Source organism: Bos javanicus, chromosome 10 (genome assembly GCF_032452875.1).
Source record: "Bos javanicus breed banteng chromosome 10, ARS-OSU_banteng_1.0, whole genome shotgun sequence".
NCBI lineage: Eukaryota > Metazoa > Chordata > Mammalia > Artiodactyla > Bovidae > Bos > Bos javanicus.
This window is the reverse complement of record NC_083877.1, coordinates 8189987-8205048: the sequence shown is the minus strand read 5'-3', so window position 1 is coordinate 8205048 and position 15062 is coordinate 8189987. Positions and strand designations below refer to the sequence as shown.

General features: G+C 40.0%; 1 protein-coding gene across 2 annotated transcripts in view; it reads right to left on the bottom strand.

Annotated features, from left to right (window-relative positions):
* Positions 1-13769, bottom strand: part of AGGF1 (angiogenic factor with G-patch and FHA domains 1) — a 46996-nt gene extending 33227 nt beyond the window's left edge. The window contains exons 1-5 of one of the 2 annotated variants that reach the window (XM_061430017.1): positions 13187-13769; positions 9057-9159; positions 7595-7791; positions 6617-6781; positions 4142-4330 (exon numbers count right to left, since the gene is read on the bottom strand). In XM_061430017.1, coding sequence (XP_061286001.1) covers positions 4142-4330; positions 6617-6781; positions 7595-7791; positions 9057-9159; positions 13187-13396 — 864 coding nt within the window. In that variant the 5' untranslated portion in view covers positions 13397-13769. The remainder of the gene's footprint in view (positions 1-4141; positions 4331-6616; positions 6782-7594; positions 7792-9056; positions 9160-13186) is intronic. The other variant, XM_061430016.1, reaches the window with a different exon arrangement.
* Positions 13770-15062: the final 1293 nt, after the last annotated feature.

The following is a 15062-nucleotide window of genomic DNA, read 5'->3' as shown; positions in this document are numbered from 1 at the left end:
AAATCATATGAATATCTCAACAGATACAGAAAAAGTTTTTGACAAAATTCAACATCAACTTATGATAAACTAAACAAAGTAAATACAAAAGAAATGTACTTCAACATAATAAAGGTCATATATAACAAACCCACCCTGGAGGAGGGCATGGCAACCCAATCCAGTATTCCTGCCTGAGGATCCCATGGACAGAGGAGCCTGGTGGGCTATAGTCCAAGGGGTCACAAAGAGTCAGACACGACTGAAACTACTTAGCACACACACATACATATGACAAACCCATATCCAACATCATACTCAATGGTGAAAAGCTGAAGCATTTTCTCTAAGATCAGGCACAAGACAGGTGTCACACTTGCCACATTTATTCAACACAGTATTGGAAGTCCTCACCACAGAAAACAGACAAGAAAAAGAAAGAAAAGAAACCCAAACTAGAAAAGAAGTTAAATTGTCACTGTTTGCAGGAGACATGGGAGAAGGCAATGGCACCCCACTCCAGTACTCTTGCCTAGAAAATCCCATGGACGGAGGAGCCGGGTAGGCTGCAGTCCATGGGGTCGCTAAGACTCGGACACGACTGCGCGACTTCACTTTCACTTTTCACTTTCATGCATTGCAGAAGGAAATGGCAACCCACTCCAGTGTTCTTGCCTGGAGAATCCCAGGGACGGGGGAGCCTGGTGGGCTGCCGTCTATGGGGTCGCACAGAGTCGGAAACGACTGAAGCGACTTAGCAGCAGCAGCAGCAGCAGCAGGTGACGTGATACAATAGATAGAAAATCCTAAAGACATTACGAAAAACTATGAGAACCAATATGAATTCAGTAAAGCTTCAGAATACAAATATACAAAATACAGAAACCTGCTGCATTTTTATATACTTAACAAAAAACTACAAGAGAAATTAAGAAAACAATCACATTTATAACTGCATCAAAAAGAGTAAAATATCTAGGAATAAATCAAACCAAAGAGGTAAGAGACTCATACTCTGAAAACTCTAGGATACTGATGAAAGAAAGGGAAAGATATACTGTGCTCATGGATTAGGGGAATTAATACTGTTAAAATGGCTATACTATATCCAAAGCAATCTATATACTTAATGCAGTGCCTATCAAATTCTAATAGTGTTTTTCATAGAACTAGAAAAAATTCTGTAATTTGTAGGGAAACAAAAAAAGAACCCAAATAGCCAAAACAATCTTCAGAAAGAAGAACAAGGCTGGAGGTACCATGCACTCCAATGTAAAAATACACTACAAAGCTACAGTAACCAGCAGTATGGTACCAGCACAAAAGACACACAGATCAATGTAATAGCATAGAACCCAGAAATAAACTGCCATTTATATGGGCAACTAATCTATGACAAGGGAGGCGAGAATACACAATGGGAAAAGACTGCCTCTTTAGTAAATGGCGTTGGGAAAACTAAACAGCTAAATGCAAAAAAGTGAAACTGGACCATTTTCTCACACCATACACAAAAATAAATTCAGAATAAATTAAAGACTTAAATGTCACAAAGGAGGAAAGAATATACAATGGAGAAAAGACAGTCTCTTCAGCAAGTGATGTTGGGAAAGCTGACAGCCACATATAAAAAGCAGTAAAGTTAGAATATTCCCTCATAGCCTACCCAAAAATAGACTCAAAATGGCCTTAAAGACTTAAATATTAAGACATGATGCCATAAAACTCTTAGAAGAGAACATGGGTAAAATATTCTTTGACAAAGAGTAGCAATGTTTTCATATGTCAGTGTTTCAAAGCTACAGAAATACAAACAAAGGGGACCTAATCAAATTTACATGCTTTTGCACAGCAAACTAGACTATAAATGAACAAAGACAACCTACAGACTGGGAGAAAATCTTCACAAACGATGTGACTAATGACGATTTCCAAAGTACATAAACAGCTCATACAACTCAGTAAGAAAAGAAAAACAAATAACACAATCAAAAAATTGGGCAGAAGACCTAAACAGACATTTCTCCAAAGAAAACATACAGATAGCCAAAAGGCCCATGAAAAGATGCTTCTTTGCTAATTATTAGAGAAATGCAAGTCAAAACTATAATGAAGTAACATCCCACACTGTTCAGAATGGCCATGATTAAGAAGTCTACAGATAATAAATGCTGGAGATGGTGTGGAGAAAAGAGAACCCTCCTATACTGTTGATGGGAATATAAGTTGTGCGGCCACTATGGAAAATAGTATGGAAGTTCCTTAAAATGCTAAAAATAGAGTTACACTGGGCTTCCAAGGTGGCTCAGTGGTCAAGAATCCACTTGCTAATGCAGGAGACATGGGTTCGATCCCTGGGTTGGGAAGATCCCCTGGAGAAGGAAAAGGCAAACCACTCCAGTATTCCTGCCTGGGGAATCCCATGGACAGAGGAGCCTGGTGGGCTACAGGGGTCGCACAGAGTGGGATACGACTGAGCCTGCACACAAGACTGAGCATGCACACAGAGAGTTACACTAAGGTCCATCAATCCTACTCCTGGGCAGATATCCAGAGAAAACTAATTCAAAAAGACACATGCACACCAATATTCACAGCAGCACTGTTTATAACAGCCAAGACACAGAAGCAATCTGAAAGCTCACAGACAGATCAACTGGTAAGGAGGTGGTATATACACACAACGGACTCTACTCAGCCATAAAAAGGATCACGCCATTTGTAGCAACGTGGACACAACTAGAGAGTATCATCCTAAATGAAGTAGACCAGAAAAAGACAAGGATTATATAAGTCACTTATACATGGAATCTCAAACATGACACAAACTCACTCACAAAACAGAAACAGACATGGGGTCACAACGAGTCAGACACCAGCACACATGCAAGCAAGCAACCTATTTTCCCAAAAGATACCAATTCACACTAATAAATATACACAGATCCTATATTTGCTAGCAGTGGATTTTCTTCTTACATTTCCTAACATAAGTAACAGCTCAACATAACTAATGTGGAACTTTTACCCACAGCTGCTTATAAACTGTTTTTCTCCTGTTGTGAGTTGTGCACTGCCATCAGCTTATCCACAGATGCTCTGAATGGTCTTCTTCCAAATTACACAACACAAGAGTACTTTACCTGCCCTATATCTACCTGCTTCAAACTTTAAAAAATTTTTTCAAATTTTTTCAGTGGTCAATTTCAGGCTGAAAAAAAGAAAAAAAAATTTTCTACTTCTAGTAACTGAGAATTTGTAAAAAGTCCATGTTTTCCCCATGTAAAAGTTTCTTGATTGATTCTGGTATCTTATTATTATAATAATATTATAATGATATAATATTCTAATTAAATGCTATATTTAAAATACAGACTTACTGGGTAGGGTGGATAGGGAGACTGGGACTGGCATATATACACTGTACGTGTGTGCTCAGTTGCTCAGTCGTGTCTGACTCTGTGGCCCCGTGGACTGCAGCCCACCAGGCTTCTCTGTCCATGGGATTCTCCAGGCTAGTTACTGGAGTGGGTTGCCATTTCCTACGCCAAGGGGTCTTCTTGAACCAGGGACTGAATTTGAGTCTCCTGTGTCTCCAGCATTGGCAGGTAGATTCCTTCCCGTAGCACCACCAGGAAGTCATATATACACTGCTATGTATAAAATAGATAACTAACGAGAACCAACTGTACAGCACAGGGAACTCCACTCAGTGCTCTGTAGTGATCTAAATGGGAAGGAAACCCAGGGAAGAGGAGACATACACATTTGTGGCTGAATGACTCTGCTGCAGAGCAGAAACTAACACAACACTATAAGGCAAATATACTCTAATTAAAATTTAAAAAAAAAAGCAGAGTTACTAAATGATTTTCAGTTTCATCAAAAATTTTGGTTTTGGGATTTCCCTGGTGGTCTAGTGGTTAGGAATTCAGCTTCCAAAGCAGGGACACTTCTATCCCTGTCGGAGGAACTAAGATCCCATATGCTGCCGGCCAGCTGAGCCTAGGCACTACAATCAGAGAAGCCCACACACCGCAATAAAGAGCCTGCACGCCACAAAAGACCCAGAGCAGCCAAATAAATAAAGCAGAATGTAAAAAAATATTTTGGCTTAACTATGCCACCACTGTATAAGTTTTAAAAATTATGATGACATTACCTTTTCTTCATTTGTTGTAGAAGAATCTGGATCCTTTCTCTTCTTCTTCAATTTTTTATCTTTACTTTGTTTTGTGCCAGAAGTCTGATAAGGCTGCAAATCCACTCGAGAATGAAACTGGTATCGACCACTTTCCACATCACAGTAGTAATAAATTCCAGTGGAGGGATCATAATACAGCTGGTTTTCCTTTCAAAGTGAAGGGAACAGTAAGTTCTATTCATGATGAAATAAAATAGAAAACTAAACTTCCTAGTAAATGTGTTTCTTTAAAGAATTACAGTCTTTTCTGGAAAAAAAAATAAAGATAACATAATAAAAATGCTTGTAATTTTCCAAAATACTTTACCATTCAATATCTCCTCTAGTTTTCCAAGTGTGGAAAATAAATACATTTATATATTAAATTAAATCTCATATAATTGCCAACATTTGACCATGTTTATGCTTACAGAAATAGCAACTTCAGATGGTTCGACAAGAAACCTTTAGAAGTCATGAAAACTAAGGTATGCATCAGAAAAAGGTGACCACATAAAAGCAATTTCAGACTCATTATCTATATAATTACATGGTAATGATTTGGTAGTATAAACCCCTAAACCCTCCTCTCGATGTCATAAAACAAAGATGTGCCTCTTACTGTTCACGATTCAAAACTCTGGAGAAAATTTGAAAATAAAATTAAGCTCATGAATACTATAACATAACATTCTATACAAAAAAATCAAACAATTGTCTTCACTAATCAATTCTACACTAAGCAACTACATAAGACTTACTGTATGTAAAGCAGCCATACAATATAGAATTTTGGTCAATTATGGATAAAAACTAGAAAGATAAAATTATAGAATCATCTGCATTTATTAGATACTGGCCAAGATTTAATTGAATAGTCTATATCTTATTTACATCATAAATCCATGCAGATCAGACCTGGAAACATCTGGCAATACACTGAGATTAAGCAACTAAAGCTTCCTGAAAAAGAATTATTTTTCTAAGTGTTGATATTATTGCAATTTACTAATTCATTTTGTAAATACCTTACAAAAAATATTTATAATTCTCACTATCCTTCTTTTAGCTAAAAAACTGAATGGAAGCTTTAAATCTTTATTTCCAGCAATAACAGAACTTCTACAACTGAAATCTTTTTAATCTGCTACCTTTCAGCCCGAAATACAGACATTTCAAATATGTAAGAAAATTTTTATTTAATTAAAATAAAATGAAAACTAGCAAAATAAAAATAGCAAAACAATGACGCCCCTACTCCAAAGACACACACACAACCTGCAGAATGTAATTAAGCATTTACGGAGGAGATGTCAGGAGGAAAGTTACAGAAAGGAAGGCAGAAGAATGACAAAGACTAATGTCATATACTTAGAAATTGCGTATTTTCCTAGAAACCAACTAACTCATTATTATTTTCTTTGGTAATAAGAGTTTAAACATTTATTTTCTGGGTATTAATTAACATTTTCAATTGGCATACTCCTATGAAAGAAAACCCTCTCTTTACAAAGTATTTACAAAGTACTGTACCAAGTGCAAATGACAAGCTAATGAAATCAATTATCTAACTAAAATATGTACTCTTACCATTATGTTCCCTAGGTTAGTTAATAGCAGTTCCTGTAACTGCAATTGTGAATATCTGCTCCCCTTTGTGGCACTCACTACATTCTGTAATTCCTGAACCAGATCATATTTGTAGACCACAGAGGTTGAAGAATGTGGGTATACTGAGTTCCATCATTACTGTCATCAAAACTTGAAAGAATCCAACTAAGTACTAGATCTTCAACAGTCAAAACACTGCATTATAAATAAAGAATTTTATTTTCTGGTTTTGCCCTAGTTAGTGGTTCACTGTATTTCTGATTCCACACTAATTCCCTAGTTCTCACTGTTAACAGATTGATTTTTTTTTTAAGTAGAATGCTTAAAAGACACAGAAAAGAAAACACTAACTATAACACATGCCATAAAGAACTTTTAAAAAAAGACTCCTTTGTGGACTAAAATGAATTCACAAAGATACAGGTATTTGAAACAATTAAAAAAAAAAAAATTCTCACCCCCAAGCCTAGAACTAACAACGTTACTTGTGTATAAATTCTATGAAAAAATGTTAAGCTCTTAAACATTTTACAAAATGCAGTTTTCACCTCTTTTTATTAATAAATATGCTAACATTTTTGTATGTTACTTTACACGTAAAGGTTATTAAATCTCTCTAAAATAGTCATCTATAATAACACAACTGACTCATCTAATTAAATAAACATAAAAGTATAGTATCATAAGCTATTTTATAAATCTTTATTCTTATCAAGTAGCTCTGAATCAAACAATTTTTACATGCACCTCCCTGCTTTTCTTAATTCAACCTAAGGTTTAATATTAAGCATTCAAGCAGCAAAGAACACAACCATCCAGTATGAAAAGGTCTGAGACACTTACGGAATCATAATAGAATCCAGTACTGTGATCAAAATACAACCCAGTGTTCTCATCGTAACTGAAGCCAGTCTGCGACACAGCAGCTTCTGCTGCAGCTCTCAAACTCTCAGCCAGTGACGAACCTTCTAAGGATGCATTCTCTGTTGCTAACGCAGACGCTGGCTCCTAGATATGGTACAATCATGTCAAATAGGACAAAATCATCCTTAAATAAAAAAGTAGCACAATTTAAAACAATAAATAGACCTATAAACTATTTGGAATATAAGACCTCAGTTTCTGCAATGGAAAGGGATGGCTATCAATTACAATTCGATTGCCTTTAAAAAATATGTCAGTTAATTCCAATCTGACCCAGTTTTGAAGACATGAGTGAGTGAGTGACCATTATTCAAAAATAAATATCTAATACCATAGGGAAGCGATCCACAAAATACAGACTGAATTATTCTTTACGACAAATGATCAGGATTCTTCAATAGTTACAGGCTCAAAGGGAAACAATTTTAGAAAATAGATGGGTGAGGAAAGCTATGAATTCTATATAACACATTAAGCAGTTGCCCTGTATAAACCTTACGGGATCCTGATTCAAACAAACTGTAGAAACTAATTTATAAAGCATTCTGGGAAATTTGACAATGGCATGATGTTAGACATACAGGAAGCGTTGAAAAAAGCTGGTGTGAGCATGGTATTGTGGTTGTTCAAGATTGTCTGATTGAGTCAAAATATACTGACAAATTTTGCTTTAGTTTATGTGTACCATACTTTTTTTTGGAACACAATAGAGTAGGAAAACAATTACACATAAGTGTTAATTTTTGTTTCTCAAAAAGTGTATAATTTACTACATAATTACAGGATGTTTACAACCCTTGCATATGCTGTGATAAAAGAAGGAACTCTATTTTTCTCCATAACAACAACAAAGAACAAGTTACTGTAATAACAGTTCCAAGTAAAGCACTCTATTACCTGTGAATTCGAGGCAAAATGGTCCTCTTGTCCAAGATTTTCTGTTATATCAGTACCAGCATAAGTATCATTTTCTATGCGTGACTGGTCTTTAGAACTAAAAGTAGAAGCTTCGATATCCTTATCTTCCTGAACTGAAAGTTCAGATGCTTTATGTGGAAGATTAACTTCATTATAGTATGTCTGATAGTAATAATCTATTGCAAAAACAAAAAGTGATATCATATTACAATAGTGTATATAAAAAGAATTCCAAAACATTGCCAGCAAACACAAAAGAGCACACATTGCACCCAACTTGTAATTTTACAATTATACACATTTTAACAGATTAAAATGAATAGTGCAAGTAAATCTGCAGAAGTATATATCTTTGATTCTTATGTCACCTTCAGTTACCTGAGCTGTCAAACTAAAAAGAAAAAAAGGTAAGCAGATTTGGATTTTCCATAGCAAGAGGAAAAAGAGAAAACAGGTAGATAGGTTGTGTTCTGTCAAAAAAAAATTAGCAACTCTTAAAAATATCTAACCACATACCTTAGTATCGTTGAATATCAAATGACAATGGAATAAAGACAACATGTCAAGGGCTCAATTTTCCATCAAATTTCAGTCATGATGCTGACTTTTTAAAAAAACACAATATCATAATTTAGCTAAGTTGTGCACAGAATAAACAAGGCAAAATTGATTGGGAAAGACCATTTCTTGTGATTTCTATTTCTTAAAACCCAGGTGCTCAGTTATTTCGGAGAAGGCAATGGCACCCCACTCCAGTACTCTTGCCTGGAAAATCCCATGGACAGAGGAGCCTGGTGGGCTGCAGTCCATGGGGTCGCTAAGAGTCAGACACAGCTGAGCGACTTCACTTTCACTTTTCACTTTCATGCATTGGAGAAGGCAATGTCAACCTACTCCAGTGTTCTTGCCTGGAGAATCCCAGTGACAAGGGAGCCTGGTGGGCTGCTGTCTATGGGGTCGCACAGAGTCGGAAACAACTGAAGCGACTTAGCAGCAGCAGCAGCTCAGTTATTTTGCCTCTCAACATCATGCCATTGATGAGGCCAAGGTTGTAGGCCCACTCTCCTCCCAGAAGGACCTAAGAGACTGACACTGAACTGAAACTAAGTGGAATACATCAACAAGAAAACACATCCCCTGGTCACAAGTAAGGCCAGACGAGAGGAGACGGTTTACAGCAGAGCAAAAACTACTCAGTGAACCTGCCACTGAAAACAACAGCAACACTATGTATTTATAAGAGTAACAGTAAGTTCTACTTTCCCATCACAAGAGCAAATAGATTATCTGAAAATACCAAGTCATATAGAGAAAAGGCAACTTTGTAACAGCTCTATTTATCTAGAGGTGTATATATATATATTTTAAGTTTAAAGAAAACGTCACATTAGCATGATTTGAAGGTAAAAGTATTCGGATAGCTTCACTATGAGGTGAATACCTGAGATTGACCAAGGAGGGTGGTTCTCTGTTTGCACTTCTACATCAGACTTTTTATTATCTTCGTTTCTCCCACAATGGAGTATTTTACTGAGCTCTTCTACCTGAAAGAAAAAAAGGCGTTAGGAAAAATAAACCATACAGCAATCTACTAATAGGTACATTACTCTCCTAATATTACAGTAATTATTTGTCCTGGTAAAAGTTTGGAGAAGTACCAGTATGGGCTAGTTTCTTTTCAGAAAAACTGAAAATACTATAATTGGCTTTCACCTTTTACATCTGCAAAGGGAGATGTTTTTATTCCTATACTCTCTTGCAAAACCTCAGACTATTCCTTCCAAAAATCAGACTGACTACATTAGTAAGACCCTGTGAACAATTTATTTCTAACAAAATAAGAATGCCTTTATACTAACATTTTAACTGGTCAGCAGCTCTCCCTGAGGAGAATTAAATTATCTAGTATCATTCAGTGTTCTCTACCTGGAATTAACTACTCACTTAAATAATGTCACTCATATACATTAACACACTTTTTTCTTGAAATAGTAATCTTATACCTAAATAACTGGAGCAGAAGGAAACAGAGATGACTGCCTCAGAGCGGCATCTGGGCTCCCTGTGCCTCACTGAAGGTCAAGGCCAGAGCGCCAGAGTGTGAAGAACACCCATCGACAGACAAGAGCATCCTTATTAGCAACCTCAGTCAGACAGGGTCTCAATGCAAGACTCAGTTCAACTTAGTTCAGTCCAGTTACTCAGTTGTGTCCAACTCTTTGCGACCCCGTGAACCGCAGCACGCCAGGCCTCTCTGTCTGTCACCAACTGCCGGAGTTCACCCAAACTCATATGCATCAATTCAGTGATGCCATCCAGCCATTTCATCCTCTGTCGTCCCCTTCTCCTCCTGCCTTCGATCTTTCCCAGCCATCAGGGTCTTTTCAAATGAGTCACCTCTTCACATCAGGTGGCCAAAGTATTGGAGTTTCAGCTTCAGTATCAGTCCTTCCAATGAACACCCAGGACTGATTTCGTTTAGGATGGACTGGTTGGATCTCCTTGCAGTCCAAGGGGCTCTCAAGAGTCTTCTCCAACACCACAGTTCAAAAGCATCAATTCTTCGGCGCTCAGCTTTCTTTATAGCCCAACTCTCACATCCATTTGTGATCACTGGAAAAACCATAGCCTTGACTAGACGGACCTTTGTTGGCAAAGTAATGTCTCTGATTTTTAATATGCTATCTAGGTTGGTCATAGCTTTTCTTCCAAGGAGCAAGCATCTTTTAATTTCATGGCTGCAGTCACCATCTGCAGTGATTTTGGGGCCGAAGAAAATAAAGTCTGTCATTGTTTTCATTGTTTCCCATCTATTTGCCATGAAGTGATGTAACCAGATGCCATGATCTTAGTTTTCTGACTGCCTAGCTTTAAGCCAACTTTTCCACTCTCCTCTTTCACTTTCATCAAGAGGCTCTTTAGTTCTTCTTCACTTTCTGCCATAAGGGTGGTGTCATCTGCATATCTGAGGTTACTGATATTTCTCCTGGCAATCCTGATTCCAGCTTCTGTTTCATCCAGCCCAGAGTTTCTCATGATGTACTCTGCATAGAAGTTAAATAAGCAGGGTGACAATATACACCCTTGACGTACTCCTTTCCTGATCTGGAAAAGTCTGCTGTTCCATGTCCACTTCTAACTGTTGCTTCCTGATTTGCATACAGATTTCTCAAGAGGCAGGTCAGGTGGTCAGGTATTCCCATCTCTTTCAGAATTTTCCACAGTTTATTGTGATCCACACAGTCAAAGGCTTTGGCATAGTCAATAAAGCAGAAATAGATGTTTTTCTGGAATTCTCTTGCTTTTTCAATGATGCAATGTGAGATTGTTCCTTATAAGCATGAAACTAAAATACAAGCTTCCACATATTTTTTTCATGTTACACAGAGGTTAAAAAGAGAAAGGTGGTAAGACTGATTATATACTGATTATCTATGCATTTCATAAATGATCAGATCTGCTGCTACCACCAAAGCTGGAACTAGAGTGAAGCAAGCAAGGCACCAAAGGCACAAAATTTAAGGAGGCACTCACACTTAGGCTCATCAAAGTTTAAGATAGTACCTGACAATCAGTACCCCCTTGAATTTTTCGCCTTAGGCTACTGATTGCCTTGCCCTAATCCTGGTTCTGGCTACTACTACTATTACTCTGAACAAGATAATTTATTTAGCATGTGCTACATTCTAGGCACTGCACTTGGTACTCTGGATGACATCTCATTCATTCTTACAACCACCTTACAAACTGGCTGTCTTAATCCCCATTTTAAACATGAGAAATTTAAAGAGATAAAGTACTTTGCACAAAGTTTCTTTGACTTCAAAGCCTGTACATTTATGTATTTTCCTGCTAGTTCAACTTCAATTCTCAAGCCAATTTTTTACTGCTCCAGATAAACCACTATCTAGTAATTAGCAATGACAGTTAACAAACTCCACCCAACACCAGGGGAGGCTGACTAGAAAGATAGTAAAGAGTCAGTACTATCATTAGGAAAGTTACAGCTTTCTGTGCATTTCAATTTTTCATATTAGACAACCATCAAGTTAACACTAATAACCAAAATGCTGGCTCTTCAAAGACTAGCAGAAACATTTTTAGAATCTCTGTAGCAAGCAGAACTTTCACAATTTAGAATTATAAAAGCATTTTTTTTAAGGCTATCAAATTTTGCTCCCCTTTCCCCACAATATTTTAACCGTATTAGTAGTCTCCTGTAGGTGTCCAAGAAATAGCTGTTGAGTAACCAAACACAAATTTTCTATATCATAATATTAACAACTCCATACAATGGTCACAGAAAGTCACTGCAACTCAGCACTTATTTGCATAGCTATTTGACAAAGTATAACAAAGTCTGATATTGTAATTTTCACCCTACATATGTGGTTTTAGGAAATGTACCAATATATGTCAAAGGACAACAGTTTAACTGAAATTAATAATTACATGTAAATATAACTTGTTGGGAAAGAATGCAATAGCCCCAAAAAATCAAGCTGGAAAATTATGCTGCTTAAAAATTCAAGGGGGTACTGATTCTCAGGTTCTATCCTAAACTTCCATGAGCCTAAGTGTGAGTTCCTCCTTAAATTTTGTGCCTTAGGTGCCTTGTTGGCGTCACTCTAGTTCCAGCTTCAGTGGTAGTAGCAGATGTCTGTCAGTTTAAATATTTGCCCTTACTGTATTTTATGGCAAAGAGTTAGCTGTTTAGTGTCTTTAACAAGCAGAGTTCTATCTTCCCGACTTCCACCAGACAACTCAAGATAAATGCCCAGAAAAACCTCACATTAATACCTTCTTGTTGTTTAGTCGCTCAGTCGTGTCTGACACTTCACGACCCTATGGACTGTAGCCCATTAGGCTCCTCTGTCCATGGGATTTCCCAGGCAAGAATACCGAAGGGGATTGCCATTACCTGCTCCACACGATTTTCCGAACCCCCCTACTCACGTCTCCTGAATTGGCAGGTGGATTCTTTTACCACTGAGCCACCAGGGAAGCCCCCTTACATATCCATAGCGATCAAAACGGTGAAATAGCTTATGGACGCTTAATGTGACTTAACCTTCATCAGTTGGTGCCATCATTCTCATTTTATGGGCAACCAAGGCTCAATTCAAGACTCAACCAAGGTCGCAAAGAGTCGGACACGACTGAGCGACTGAACTGGAACTGGAAAGCTCAATTTCAGTTCACCCTTCTAGACAATGATAAATGGGGCTCTGATTGCAATTGGTGCTTTACAAACTCAAAAAGTGATATGGAATGTTATAAATGTGCCTACTGCCAAGGGGATTTTACAAGTGAGAATGAAAACTCAAGGTCCTTAAGTTCACTTCACGCCCGGCCGCAACTGCAGCTCACGCATTTCATCTAAACCGAGTACCCCAACTCTTAGGTTTGTTCCAAAGGTTCTTGTAATTAAAATAGCACAACTTTTAACTCTCCCAGGTACTCTCTAAAGCAGTCCAGGGCCCTGCCAGGGAGCCCTCCCGAGGCGATCCCAGCCCTCGAAGGCCTCGCAGCGGGCTGGGTGGGGCGTGGGGCTGGAACCGGAAGGCGCACCTGGGTGCGGAGCTCCTGGTTGTTGCTCTCGGCGCTCTGGTACAGCCGCTCCGTGTGATGCAACAGCTTCTCGATCTCCCGCACTTGTCGCTTGCAGCTCCGCAGCTCGCGTTCCAACGTCTCCACCTTGCGCCTCAGCTGGGCCAGCTCAGGCTCGGGGGAGGCTGGCGGCGACGGAGACAACGAAGGCGGCGGCGCCTCGGAGGCCATGGGGTCCGGCGCGAGGCGGCCCGTGGGCGCGGAGGGGGCTGCGCTCAGACCGAGGTGGACGCCGGCAGACCCGGGAGCCAAGGGAGCGCGCGGGCAGCGAAAGGCGGCCTCAGCTCCGCCCGGCCGCGGCGGCCCCTGGCCATGACGCCCTGAAGCTTGTTCCCTGTAGCCGAGAGGGACTGCGGACAAACAAGGAACAGATAATGGGCACGGCCCAGCCAGGCCGGCTTTCAAACAGTAAAACTTTATTGGTAACTTCCCGTCCAACCGATCCCGTAAGCCGCAGAAACATTAGACAAATGGGCGGGATAGAGAAGGGACCGAAGCGATCCGGCCGTTTCTCGGCGGAACCGGAAACGATGGTGTTGGCGGTGGGCCAGACGGAAAAGGAAGCGACGGGAACAGAGAAAGGCCTTACGGCGCACAAGCGCAGGCTACCGGGTGGGCGGGGCGGGGGCGGGGCGGGGGCGGGGCGGGGCGGTACCGAGGGCGTGGAAAGCCAATGCAAAAGCTGCTACAGACTGTAGCCCAGGAGAGAGGAACTAGGTCGAGCATTCTTGCGGGCTTTTACCATCGTAAGCTTTCAAAACGTTTTCAAACTTTTTGCAGAGTTCACTTCCTAGCTGCTTATTTTACAGATAATAGCGAATCTCCAAGAAATTATTTGCCAAGAATTAATGGCTCAAGCGGTAAAGAATCTGCCTGCAATGCAGGAGACACAAGAGACGCGGGTTCCCTGGGTCAGGAAGACCCCCTGGAAAAGGAAAGGGCAACCCACTCCGGGATTCTTGCCTGGAAAATTCGATAGACAGAGAAGCCTGGCGGCCTGCAGTCCATGGAGTCTCTAAAGAGTCAGACACGACTTAGCGACTAAACCAAACCATAGAATTAATACTAAACCAGGACTGAAACGTAGTGTTCTGATGCTCTGCTTGCTTAGTGCTTCTGCAGATTCTGTGAGGTTAGGAACCCCCAGTACAAGAAAACAAATTCCTTTAGGTCTGGCTTGCAGAAAGAAGCATCCCTGGTGGGAAAATAAGCAGCAAGATTCTATACAAGCAGGAGAGAAAGTTTTTCTATTACAGTGGATCTATTTGGTGTTTCGTCTACATTAAACTGGCCTTTGCTCATGCTGAGCATGAGCCCTTAAACTGATGAGGGCTTCTTGAAACACACTTCCTTCCTTAGCCAGGGTTATTTAGAATTAGAGCCTGACCTCAGAATGCTGGGCCTGAGCGTTTGGAAGTCAGCTACTACATCTTGTCCGTCTTCTCCCAGGGCTCAGCCCAGTGCCGGTCACAGAGCTGCTGCTGCTAAGTCGCTTCAGTCGTGTCCGACTCTGTGCCACCCCATAGACGGCAGCCAACCAGGCTCCCCCGTCCCTGGAATTCTCCAGGCAAGAACACTGGAGTGGGTTGCCATTTCCTTCTCCAATGTATGAAAGTGAAAGTGAAGTCGCTCAGTCGCATCCGACTCTTCGCGACCCCATGGACTGCAACCTACCAGGCTCCCCGTCCATGGGGTTTTCCCGGCAAGAGTACTGGAGTGGGGTGCCATCGCCTTCTCTGCAGTCACAGAGCAGGGATCCTTAAATATTTGCTGAACATAAGAATCCTGTTAGATGTCCTAGTTCAGTGGCCGCTGTGACTGCTTTTTGTCCTGTGCA